The 13,097-nt window shown below is 33.3% G+C and overlaps 1 protein-coding gene across 1 annotated transcript; it reads right to left on the bottom strand.

Annotated features, from left to right (window-relative positions):
- Positions 1-7,007: 7,007 nt before the first annotated feature.
- On the bottom strand, positions 7,008-10,638 carry LOC129306314 (protein NRT1/ PTR FAMILY 4.5-like). Its single transcript, XM_054946842.1, has 6 exons — positions 10,197-10,638; positions 10,028-10,100; positions 9,710-9,927; positions 9,199-9,621; positions 8,988-9,106; positions 7,008-8,361 (listed from the first exon to the last, which is right to left on the bottom strand). The coding sequence occupies exons 1-6, from the start codon at positions 10,197-10,199 to the stop codon at positions 7,431-7,433; spliced, it is 1,767 nt and encodes a 588-aa protein (XP_054802817.1). The 5' UTR covers positions 10,200-10,638; the 3' UTR covers positions 7,008-7,430.
- Positions 10,639-13,097: the final 2,459 nt, after the last annotated feature.

Genomic DNA, 13,097 nt, shown 5'->3' with positions numbered 1-13,097 from the left:
TAAAAAAAAAAAGTTTCTGGAACCAACAACATTATCAAGATAAGAAATTAATAAATTCTAATAATTATTTTAATAAAGATAAAAATAATAAATAATAAAGATGAAATTTTGAACTTATTATTAGATTTTATTGACATTATTAAAATAATAGATTAATAAGTTATAATATAACTATTTTGAATAATAAATCAAAATTAAAAATAGAAAATAATTTTAATAAAAATAAAATTATCAACTTATTATTAACTTTTCTTTTCTCCCCCTTATACCAAACAAAGACTCGTTAGAATGTATTGGCTTCTCAATCTCAGATGATTATTAAATCTTCCTTCCTTCCTTATCACCCTTTCATTCGTTCCCTTTCCTCCTTTCGATTAAAATCTTCTACCCTCCCTCTAAACACGTCGTTAGACTGGGAATGAACGGCAAGCGGTTCACGCGTGCAAGTGCGTCGGCCCCCTGATCAGTGGTCACGCACGCACGCGCTGACTAGCTCATTTGAATTGATGTATTTAACTGAAGATCATTAAAAAATGGCCAAGTAGAAAAATTTTCATAAATTCAGTTTTTAATGAATTTTTATAACAATCCTTTTGGACACAATTAAAATAGAAAAATTAATGTTATTATAGACTAGAAAGATTATTGAGATTCGGAGTAAAAGAAAATACAGAAATCAGTGAGAAAATAAAATAAAATTATAAGTATTAATAAGTATTTTTTTTTATTATGAACTATAAAAACGAAAGAGATTAAAAAAATTGGGTTAAAACGGTACTATATAACTGCGGTACAATTTCGACTCAAAATACAATTAATCACAATAATTAATAATTGGCAAAGGTGAGGTGAGGTTAAGAACAAGAATAAGAAATTAATGATGTTGATAAGATAATAATTGATGGTCAAACATAGAGTACCAATAAATTAGACAAGAAAAAAAACTAATTACTCAGAACTCGCAAATAAGGGTGGAGACAAGAGGTCAGCAAGGGCCACAGTCTCTAATTTTTTAATTTTTTTTAGTAAAATTCAGGAATTATACATTTTAGGCCCCTTTTAAGTTGGCACATTATAGAAACATTAAAATATTAAATAAAATTCTCATTTTAATTCTATAATAATTTTTTACCCATGTATAATCTATGTGTTTCAGTAGCTTTGAGATATAATTGTTATATAATTTACTTATTTTCAACAAGATAATACTACGGTTACTCTTAAAACATTGATGTTATTTGATTTTGCTTTTATTTTATATTTAATAAAAAAATTATAAGAATTATTACTAATAGACTTTGTTAAGCACTGCAATAAAAATTTCAAGATATATTGAATAATATTTGCTTAGTATCTTTTACAAAACTACTTATCTAAAAGCTAAGATGTTATGATTAAGATATATTTTTATAAAAAAATTACTTTTTTTGTAGTAACCAAGCTATTGAAATTTATTATATGAATCATTTTTACTGTAATGTGCTTAAATCTCATTGACATAAAAAATTTATGACAATTGAATATCATTATCATGTTAACATTTTTATTTTCTATGATTATAAATTGAAATAATTAAATAGAAAAATCAGTATATAAATAATAGAGTTTTTTTAGATTAAATAAAACTTTAGATTTCAACAGATAAAAATTGCTAAAAATTTTATCATAAATATGATGCTTCCTCTATTAAAAAATATAAAGTATTTTTAGCATTTCAAGATATAATTATTAAGTTTTTTCAAAATTGCTCCTAGTGAAAAAATTACTTTATATTCATTTTGAAATGAGACACCTTATCAAATAAAGATAAATATAGAAAGATTATGTTAATTTAAAAACAAGTAATTATTTTATTAATAGTAAGATTCAGTTAAAAATATCTTATTTTTTTAATGAAGAGAGTAATTAATTATTCTTACACTATAAAAAATTGATGTGCAAAACTTAAAAAATAAAGATATATATTTATTTTGATTATATAGGTGTAGAATTAAATAAAAATATATACATTAAAATATTTATTTTATTTTAATAATGTATATGGATGTAATTTTTCTTTGACTGTCATGTATGTTTTGTTATTCGACTCTTACAATAAAGCTTTCTGACTCAAGCGCAGAGGATGCAGTATTATTAAATTACGAACATTTGCAGCGGATGAGAATGAATGGTGGCATCTAATGAATTCCATCAAGCATGAGCCGATGCCTTTAAACGTCCTTCACTGGCCTTCACTTTCTCTATCTCAACTATTCATATTATTTTCTTAAATAAATTTTTTAAAATTATAAAATTAATAAATAGTTGAAATGAGAGAAGTGAAGAAAAATGAAAGGAAAGAAATGAAGATGTTGCTTCTCCTTTTATTTGAGTCTCCCCCTAAAAAATGGCGGGCACATGTCTTCTCGCCTATCTCAATCAGAAAGCAAAACTTGGCATGTGCACACCACTCAGAATCTCAAACCACCAGAAAGCACAATTGTCTCTCCAGAATTTACTCATGACATTGCGTTAACGTGAACTGAACATTTAAAAAAAAAAAAAACGCGTTTTTCCCACTGATGAGTGATGATGCCTGAAAAGAACGTGCTAGATTACCCCTTTACTTGATGATGCACTACGCAATATGCAATGTAAAAAAATAATATTCCAAACGTTTAATTTATTCAATGTCTGTAGGACTGCCAACAACTAGGCAAGCTGGGAAAGAAAAGTGAGCGTGTATACTACCATGATTCATTTTTATTTAAAAAAAAAAGAAATACTTAATTAATCAAGAAAATTTATAATTGTTATAAATATAAACATTGCGAATGGATGTTCATTTTCATATGTTAATTATATAAATGTCCATCTTCCCATGTCACTTTACATTACTAAATGTAAAGTAACATGTTGTTTATTCATAACACGTTATCATCATGAGTTTCTATTAAATAAGTATAAGATATTATTTTAGAAATTGCTTATTGACCGTTGTTCATCACATGGAGATAATTTGATCAAAATATGGTGTGATGGAGTTTTTTAATTTGTTTAGAGGATTTATGACCTTTCAATTTCAAATAATACATGTGTTTATTGATTTACGTATGAAAGGGAATATAAAAACAAGTCATCCTTGTTTATATTGTCCCAAAAATGGCGTGGTGGAGTTTTTCAATTTGTCTAGAGAATTAATGACCTTTCAATTTTAAAAGAATATGTATGTTTATAGATCCACGCATGAAAGAGAATACAAAAAAAAGGGGTCATTCTCATTTATGTTATCTCTATTTTCCTCTTTTCCCTCATTCTTCTCATTTGTATTTTTTTTTATCTGTTATTCATAACAAGTTATTAATACAAGCTCCTATCAAATAAGTATAAGGTATTATTTTAAAAAAAATTTGTTGATAGTTGTTCATCACATGGAGATAGTTTGATTCAAAAACTGTGTGGTGGAGTTTTTTAATTTGTCTAAAGGATCAATGACCTTTCAATTACAAAGAATATATGAGTCTATTGACTCATGTACGATAGAGAATACCAAAAAAAAAAAAAAAAAGTCATCCTTGTTTATATTGTCCCAAAAATAGGGTGATGGAGTTTTTCAATTTGTCTAGAGCAATAATGACCTTTTAATTTCAAAAAAAAAAATATATATATATATATATATTTATTGATTCATGTATGAAAGAGAATTCTTAAAAGGAAAAAAAAAAAAAAAAAAGCCATCCTCATCGACACTGTCTCTATTCTCCTCTTCCTCCTCCTTTTTCTCATTTATATTATTTTTATATTTTATTTATGACAATAACCAGTCAAAAGTTATAAATATGTTAAATATGTAAGTTTATTTAAAAATACATTTTTTGCCCAGCAAAAAAATACCCTTATTTATTTAACAATTTTTTTTAAAGATATTGACTAATGGCTGATTAATCAACCGGTGGCTCGCTCTCTGGCAAGGGTATGAATCTTGCACATTGTAAAGTGCACGGACGGTCACCATTTCTTCATCCATGAAAGGAACAATGCCAATCGTTAAAAAAATAAAATAAAATAAAATAAAATAATAATAATAAAAAAAATTGCCTGCCATTAAAAGGGCCATGCAACTGGCACCGTTTCTTTCATTGTTGTATGAGTAGTAATAATCCCTTACTTTATAATTAGGGGTAAGACTTTTCTGCCATGTTTGCATTTTTTACATTCCCCTTTAAAAAAAAAAACATGCCTGAACATAACATTTAGTACACACAAGAGTAATTATAAATTGTTAATGTTAGAATAACTTATAATAAACGGACCGCATGGGTGATGATTCGTGAAATAAAATGTATACAGGATCGAATAATAACAAATTGATACATTGTAAACAAACTAACATGCTATTATTAGAAGTGCTTAAAATTTTGAAGGGATATATGATATTAAATTGAGAGAGCATTTAACGAGGCCTCTACAAAAATTCAACAAATACCGTGTTGTGCAACGACGGGGACTGAAATCTAGCTATAATCAATACCAATTGAAGGTTACATGTCTTTTGTTTAACACGAGGGAGTATTAGAGAACGACAATGCCCCCCGTGGACACACCTCGGAGAGACCGAAACGGTGAGGGAAACCGTGCGATCTGTCGCTTTGGGTTGTGTTGGCCACACTTCTCTAAATGGTGAATTCACTTGATCGCGCAGTCCCTCGTCGTAATTAATGACTAACGACACAAGGACAATTGTGACTTTACAAAAGAGTTCATTTTTTCGTGTCCAATTGTGACCTAGGCATTTCCATTGACGTTGTCGACGCGACGCTGTGCCATCGAGTTGTGAAATGATGGTGGTGGGGGTCGGGGATCACATGGAATAGGCTCGCTGCTTAATTTGCGAAACTAGCATTTTCATGGCGGGGAATCAAAATCATTCATCCGAGGGCTCCATGTTCCATAAGCACATGCTAAAGCAATTAATGTGCCACGTTTTAGGATGGTTGACAATTGCATCCACGCACCCTAGTCTGTTCAATCAACTATCCATCTCTTGTAAACCATTCAAAATCAATTTCAATGATATATCTTATAATTAATTTTACATTACATGACATCTGTTTCTCCTCTCACTCTCCCGATACTTTCATTTTATCAAAATATTAAAATTAAATTGGTTATTGAATTAAATAAGGCAAGAGTTAATGATAAAAGTTATAGTCGGATCGTGATCAAATTAATTATAAATAAAATATTTTATAAAACTAGTCAATACATTTATTTAACAATTTATTAGTTCAATAAGATAGGTTAACCTATATTTTCATGCTATAATTTTTACGTATCATTCTAATTTCCAACATTTACACTGTAAGTTCCAACCCGAGCCGGCGTTCTTTCCTATTGGGCCGAAGCTGTCATCTTTCAACTTGTTAGTTTCGTGCCAACAGGCATGCTTGTTGGGCTCCCATACCTGGCCCTCTCTTTCCAGCTCCATCGTGGGACAACATGGACCTCGTTGACTTCAACTAAACAACATACGAGAGAAGGCAGCAAGCAGAACAGATGGAGAAGGGAGGGAAAAAAAGAACAAGAAAGTTAAATTTTGAAAGAAATCTCTCATGAAATTTTAGAAAAAAATAAATTATAAATATCAATCTAAATAATTACAAGTTCAGTAATTTGAATTGTAAATAAAATATTTAAATTATAAATGTAACCTTTGGCATATAAATGTGATTATCATTTGTAACTATTTGAATTAATACTTACAATATATATTTCATAAAAAAAAAAAATTAGAACCTAACTATCATTAATTTTTTTTTAAGACTCTACTATCGTTCTTAAAAAAATGGCGTTCAATTCAAAACGGGAAAAAACTAGTTTGGTAAATGGTAAGTAAATTTGCATCTGGTTCACTGAAATTTTGGTAAGGTGATGGGAAGAAAAAGAGTAAATCATACAATGTCCGTGACATAGAAAATGAAAAAGATGCGCTAAAAAAATTATTGCGATAATAATAATTATTTTTTGGCCAACGGTAATTACTATTAAAAAATAAAAAATAAAAATTGAAACGGCTGTACTTTATTAAAAATAAGATATGTTCATAAAAATAGATGTGCTGAAATAATTATTTTTAATTATGACTGTTAAATTAAATTATCATAAAACATAATAAAACATTTAATTTTAGGTGTTACTGATAAAATTAAAACTGATTTAAGTTTAACCCTCTCATTTTATTCGGATTATTAATCAAGCTTAGGTAGCACGCGCTCCCACTAAGGTTATTTCGGTATTTTTGAGTCCAAACCCAAGCTTTCCTCTGGCTGGCGATGGGGAGATGACTTGTCTCCCGAGTCCTGAGTCGACAGGAAGAGGGTTTCTGGCAGGAGAGATCCCCAAACCAACGAAACGTGCGTGAGGAAGAAATGTGTTAGGTTTCCTTTCCTTAACAGTAGACTGGGCCAACCAAGCAAACGGCACCTTTAACTTTGTTTTTTAAAAAAAAAATAAAAATAAATGACAGATATTACGTGCACGTTTAACATTTGATATTGGAAGTATAATCACACAAAAAAAAAATTGTTACAGCTGAATTCGGAAAAAGAGTAATCAATAAATTTCCGTTGGTTGCATAAGTAATTATTATTGCTACTTTATCAGTACTGTATAAAATATAAAAAAACAGGGTGTTTCACCACAATCCGAACAGCGTGACTCGATTTCGTATAAAATACTCAGAGCCTACTTTATTTAATTTTTCTTGGTACAGTACTTTATTTGATTTAAAATTCAAAATATAATGACTAGTGTCACTGGTCAAAATTTTACGTGGGGCCCAACTCAATCTTGAAGACTACATCAATTGATCGTTGCTGGGCTTGTCACCGAGACTCTCGCTTCAATTGCATATCTTATCCACAGAGAATTATCAGTTGGATTACGCGTGGTCTATTTAGTTTGGTTGTTTAGAAGCTGATCGCAGACTGTATATTTTTTCCCAAGTTTGAAAATCTTAGAACACCCAGTTCCAACAAATTTAGTCAATTATTTGTCAATGAAATATAAAAAAGGTACATGTGATTATTTGAGAGTTGCTTTTTCTGTTTTGGCGCCTAGTTAATGAAGCGTTACTAAACTTTATGTCCTCGTCACTAGACACCATTTCTCTCCATCACCATCTGCCAACTTTTATATGCAAACTCTGACGTTCTTTCATTAATTTTTAATCCTTTTAAACATCCAATTACAAGTTCAAGTCAATCAACTTAGGGAATCCAGCCCTACATAAAAAAAAAAAAGCAGTTAAAACAGAAAACCTTTTAAATATGCACACACACACACACAGAGCTAGTCCTAGAACTAACAACACAATCATATATAAGCACACACAGTTCGATAATAGAGATTTCATATTCAGTCCCCTAGCATTTAATTGCTCCCTGCTTTAATCATTTAGCAGTACCGCCTTCTGTTTCATCAGACGAAGATGGTCCCTCACCAATCTTGGCTGCTTGCATTAGTCTCAGATTCTCAGTCTCCCTTTCTTGCGTGCTCTCCACTTTGTTCAGAGCCTTCGAACTGGGCTCCTCAGTTTTGTACTTGTACCACGAGGCCCAGTAAAGATAGTTGAAAAAATTAAGGCAACTCAGGATGGCCAAGAACCAATAAAACAGGTTCAGATTGTTTTGGTTTAAATCGAAGCCGTGCAACCACCCTTGTTTGCTCGGAGTGATCTTTTTGGTCACTGCATTTATGACATTCACAAATACCGTGCTCAAGAAGTATCCCAGGGACGTTGATAGCCATGTGAAAGAGGTTGAGAGCGATTTCATGCTTGAAGGCGATTCTCTGTAATAAAATTCCAAGAGTCCTACCAGAGTGAACATGTCTGCAACTCCAAATAAAGCATACTGGAAGGAAAGCCAAAATAGACTTATGGGCCTAAGTGGGTCTTTTCTTCCCTGACCTCTTCTTTTCACTTCAATAACCCCAGCCACTGCCATTGAAATGGCCGAAAGTGCTAGACCCACCCCGACACGTTGAAGCTGTGTAATGCCTGAAGGGTGGCGAGTGATCTTTCGAGCGAAGGGGACGAAGCAGAATTCGTATATAGGAACGAGGATGGATATGAAAAGCAAGGGGATGACAGGGATGGAAGGTGCAGGGACTGTAAAAGAACCGAGTTTGAGGTTCATGACATTCCCTTGCTGCACTGAGAATGTTTGAAGCTGCGCTAAACACGTGTTCATTATAATGGTGCTGCCGAATATTGGTAGCATCCTCGTGAGGATTTTTACTTCTTCAACCTGTGTCACCGTGCATACCTTCCAAGGCTGTGATTTTGAATCTTCTTGAAGAATGGCCGCTTTATCTAGAAACCTGATTGAGAAAACCAGAGCTTTTTCACATACATGTACGAAGAACGATATCTCATCTAATCATCAATCATTTGTTTTTTCAATTATTGTGTATGGGAAGGATCGATTCCGATTTATTAAACTAATTAAAAAGGCGTGGCAAAAGCAGAAATGATTGAGATCTGAACTGATTACGCAAAAGCTTCTCATTTTCTCCCAGTATGAGGTTTTACCCCACAACAAAACTGCTAGTTACCTACTGAGCACGGTAACATCCCAAAAAAATAGAAAAGAAAGAATAGGCTACAAACGGTACTGTTGTATGAAGACTTTTTTTTTGAGTTTTCCCCTTGTTTTGTCAGGATACTTTATGTTTTTCACACGGCAAAGATATGCTTTCCCATTATCATTCTCCATATTTCTGCAGCTCCTACCCGCGAAGAGGTAACAGTAGGCCCAGGGTCATTGGCCTCACCTACTATGTCGTACATGGAAAATGAGGAATCCTAACATGCCAATTGGCTGGACCCTGTGTTTTATATGGTTGTTTGCACACTACTGTATGCAGAAAATAATTTAGTCCTGACTGGTTAATGCAAGCTGTTAAGTAGAAAAATTAGAGCACTGAGAAAATCAATCATGAATCACCTCATCTGATTCGTGTGCGCGATCTTCTCTACACTATCACCTTTATCACTAATCTCATAGAGTTGTTGATGAGGATCTGGCAATGGTAGCTTTCGGTTCTTAAACGCCACAACAAAAACCTGCAATAAACAAGAAAGCAATTCTCTCTTAACTCAAGCTGGTATTCAAGTGCTTGTATCAAAGAAAAGGGACATGAAGATTAAAAACAAACCTGAACAATCCTGAGAATGGGACTATCTCCAGGAGTTTTGATGCGGTAGAATGGCTTGCCAAGGGCAAGAGTGACAAAGCCAACAAAAGAAGCAACAGTGATTATGAAAAATCCCCAATGCCAGGCTCTCTGAGTGCTAACCCACACGACACCAGTAACTCCTACAATTGCTCCCACTGTTGAACTTAGCAGAAGCCAATTGAAAAAGCTTGCGAGAGCTTTAGCTTCAACTGGATCCTTCTCATCAAATTGGTCAGCCCCGAAAGCTGTCATACATCCTCTAACTCCTCCTGTACCCAGTGCCAACAAACACAGTGATGTGTAAAACATCGCCGCTATACCACCTTGTACACAGCTCGACTTCCCACACGCGTCAGGGTGTAAATTACTTGAAGCAGCTTGAATGGTGACCAGAACCAAAGCCTGCAAATTAATACGGGTTGCTTGAACTGGAATTGAACCTTAAAAAGAAAAAAAAGTTTTACCACAGAAGAAGGTTTTTCTGTGTTACCAGAACTTCGAGGAAGCCGAAGATCAAGCAGGTGGTGAGCCTGTTCAAGTAAGTGTCCGCGATGAAGCCACCAACAAGGGAGAGCAAGTAACTCGAGCCCATGAAGTTTGTGAGAGTGTTGGCAGAGCTGGAGAGATCGAAGTGCATCACCCCATAAAAGTATAGGACTAAGCTCACCATATTTGCGACTGAACCCATATTGTCCAGCGATGACAAGACTAGGGAATAAAAAGGGATCGAAGAAAGAAAACATTCAGCCTGCTAAATTGCACAGAGAAAATCAGAGTTTATTGTTCCTCCAGAGTTTATTTAGCTTACCGAAAATGAACATGGAAGCTCTGAATCCACCTTTTCGTTCCTTCCATTGGGATTGGATTCCCTCTTTGCCTGCCTGTGAAATGAGCAGAATGAGATGTAAAACTTATCGACAACATAGAGAGACAAGAGAGTGAGAGAGGTGGATTGAATGACCAAGGCCAGGGCTTACCATCCTCGAGAAATGGAGAGTATCAGACAATAATGTGCAGTTCTGAGGAGATGGTGCAGAATGGCTTGGTGAACATATAACCCAAAAAGGAAGCTTTCCAGGACAGCTATCTGGAATTCAGAAGAATCATAAAAGAAGCAGCTTTAAAAGCATAAAATTGCACACGATTGCTTCTCACACCCTCGCACTGTTCACCGCTTTTTCTCACTTAATTGCGTTCCCTCCACCCCATCGATTTCTTCTCTCTGCTTCTCTGCTAATCTGATTGACAGTTTAAAGCTAAAACAAATTACATTATGGGCGCTAATCAACCTCTCAATGAGTCCAACACACGCGCCCCCACACCGCTTGATTTATTTACTTGTCTTCGTTGAATAATCCATCTCCGGCGTCTTATCGGTGTCCTTAACCACGAGCTTTCGGTAAAGCTCGTGGGCCTAAATGAAAGAAAATGATTGCTTATATTATATACATCGGGTAGACTTTTTTCTACTTCACAGCAGGTGATTAAGCTGCATTAGCCTCATATCACATGGTTTGCCTCCTCAAATTGTTGTTTATTGTTTTTCATTAGCACTCCACGAAGACCTTTAATAATGGGTAATCTACAGAGAAGCTGGGAAATGGGAAACCCTGGAATTGTTAATAAACGATTGAGGCCCGGAAAAACATTGTTAGTTGAAGATGTAAGTAACTTAAAGTCAAAGTTTCTGTTTTATTAATGAGCGACGGTGTCTTAAAAGACGACGAAGGTTCAAATTTAACCCTGGTTTGACAGCTTTGTCTGTTACGCGATAAATACAGCATCCTCCGATGTCATATAAAAAAATGGGACATGAGAGGAAAAAAGAAAACAAAACTGCAGGTCAAATATTCAAATTTGCAACGGGTCACATGATCATACAGCTCAGACGGTGTCCTTGGTGTCTTGGATATCATAGCGTCACACTGTGGATCGCCCTCTTCCTGAAAGTGAGAGAGTGGGGATTCTGAGTAATGCGCTTGCTTTGGACTAGTGATCTCATTCCACTGCGAAAATCATTCTCTCGCTCGAAACGTCCTTTTCAAAATAGCAGTCTAACTTGTAGTATCTCAATCATCTTAAATCACTTTATTTTTTCTTTCTTGGTTGGGTTTCACTGTCAATTGAAAACACCCTTGATTGTTCCATCCTGTTCGATCGGTGGGTGAGGCAAAGATTTTCTTTGGTATCGTCCCAAGAAGCTTTGTTCAGTAGCATGGGCATCAGTTTTCGCACTGACAGGTGATACCAACAATCTTTGACTTAACAATACCAGTCCTTTTCAAAACTGAATACAGTTTTAATATTTTTTAAGTCAATTAAAAATTTGCCTAACTAGTACTGGTGCTAGTTAAAAATATTTATTTTTGAACAAAACTTAAAATAAAGAAAAAGATGTGACTTTTCGAGTTTAGAGTTGATTATGAGGTATCAAACTGAGTACGCATAATGAATGCTTTTCAATCTGGGGCTGCGTTGGTTATGGCGCTTTTCTATCTCCATGAAACAACACGATATGGTCCATATTATTTTTATTTTTAGTTTTCAATAAGTGATCTTTTTCCTAAAGTGTGAATTATCAGGGTGGTTTGGGTGAGTGAGTTCGATCAACATCTTTCCGCATCATCTATGTTCATTGCCTTTTTTCGATGACACGGCTTCTCATCTCTTGCGAGTTCCACCGAAATCTCGTCAATCCCGTTGATATTTCTTCTAGATATCCAACGCATGCTCTGTACCTGTCGTTTTCGACCTTCACAATTCGATGCCTCTCGTTTCTGATTGTCCCCTCCATTTACTTTTTCTTTTCCTCCAGAACTTTGCCAATTCTTTAGAGAATTTGATTTTCAGTTTGTCAAAAATTAATTTAATAAAAATTTATTTGATAAAAATTAATTTGATGAAAGTTAGTTATTATAACGAAATTTATGTTTGGATGTATTTTTTTAAAAGTTAATTTAACAAATTAAAAGTTATTTAAATTAATAAAAATTTATGCTTTTCAAATGCACTTTTTAATATGTAATGACCAAAAAGGATATTAATTTATAATAATTTATAATTTTTATTATACAAATGTAATATATTAAAAATGTTTTAAAAAAATGTGAAACAAATTTAAAATAACAAAAAATTTAAAATGCTAAATAATAAGAATAAAAAATAAAATTTAATTTAGGAAAAAAATTATGTAATAAATAGTTTAACATTCATTAACATTGAATAGTTACATGATCAATGGTTCGATCTATAATATGCAATCTGATCTCTAATAAAATCCTGAATCCTATTCATTTCTCTATCAGAAACAATGCTTGAAATTGTACTTGGAATTGTTGATGAAAATGCAGGCTGATCAGTATCATCGTTAGTATTAACTATATTTTCATCCTCAAAATGCCTAAAATCAGAATCAGTTACATATTTTCTTCTAATAAAATTATGTATAGCTATTGTTGCACCAATAATACGAACTTGCTGCACAAATGGATAGTTAGGCATGTGTCGTCAGATTACAAATCTATTTTTCCAAACCCCGAAAGTCCTTTCAATCGTGGTCCTTAAGCTTGAATGATAATACTTAAAAATCTCATTATTGTTTACAAATCCAGATGAATGCTTGAAATCTGGGAGATGATATCTATGAGATCTATAAGGACCTAATTATCCACATGGCATTGGATAGCCAACATCTAACAAATAATATTTACTTATCAATAAAAAAATAGAAATTATAAGATCCCAAAAAATATTAAAATAATTATTTAAATTAGATAAATATGAAATATACCTTAGGGTGGATGTGGAAATTTCATGTCCGGCCTTGTGAGAGCATAGTCAAACAAACGAGCATCATGAGCAGTCCCTTCCTATCTAGC

Source organism: Prosopis cineraria, unplaced genomic scaffold, assembly GCF_029017545.1.
Source record: "Prosopis cineraria cultivar Desert tree isolate PC_DT_omini unplaced genomic scaffold, ASM2901754v1 PC1, whole genome shotgun sequence".
Taxonomy (NCBI): Eukaryota; Viridiplantae; Streptophyta; class Magnoliopsida; order Fabales; family Fabaceae; genus Prosopis; species Prosopis cineraria.
This window is presented reverse-complemented; position numbering and strand designations above follow the sequence as displayed.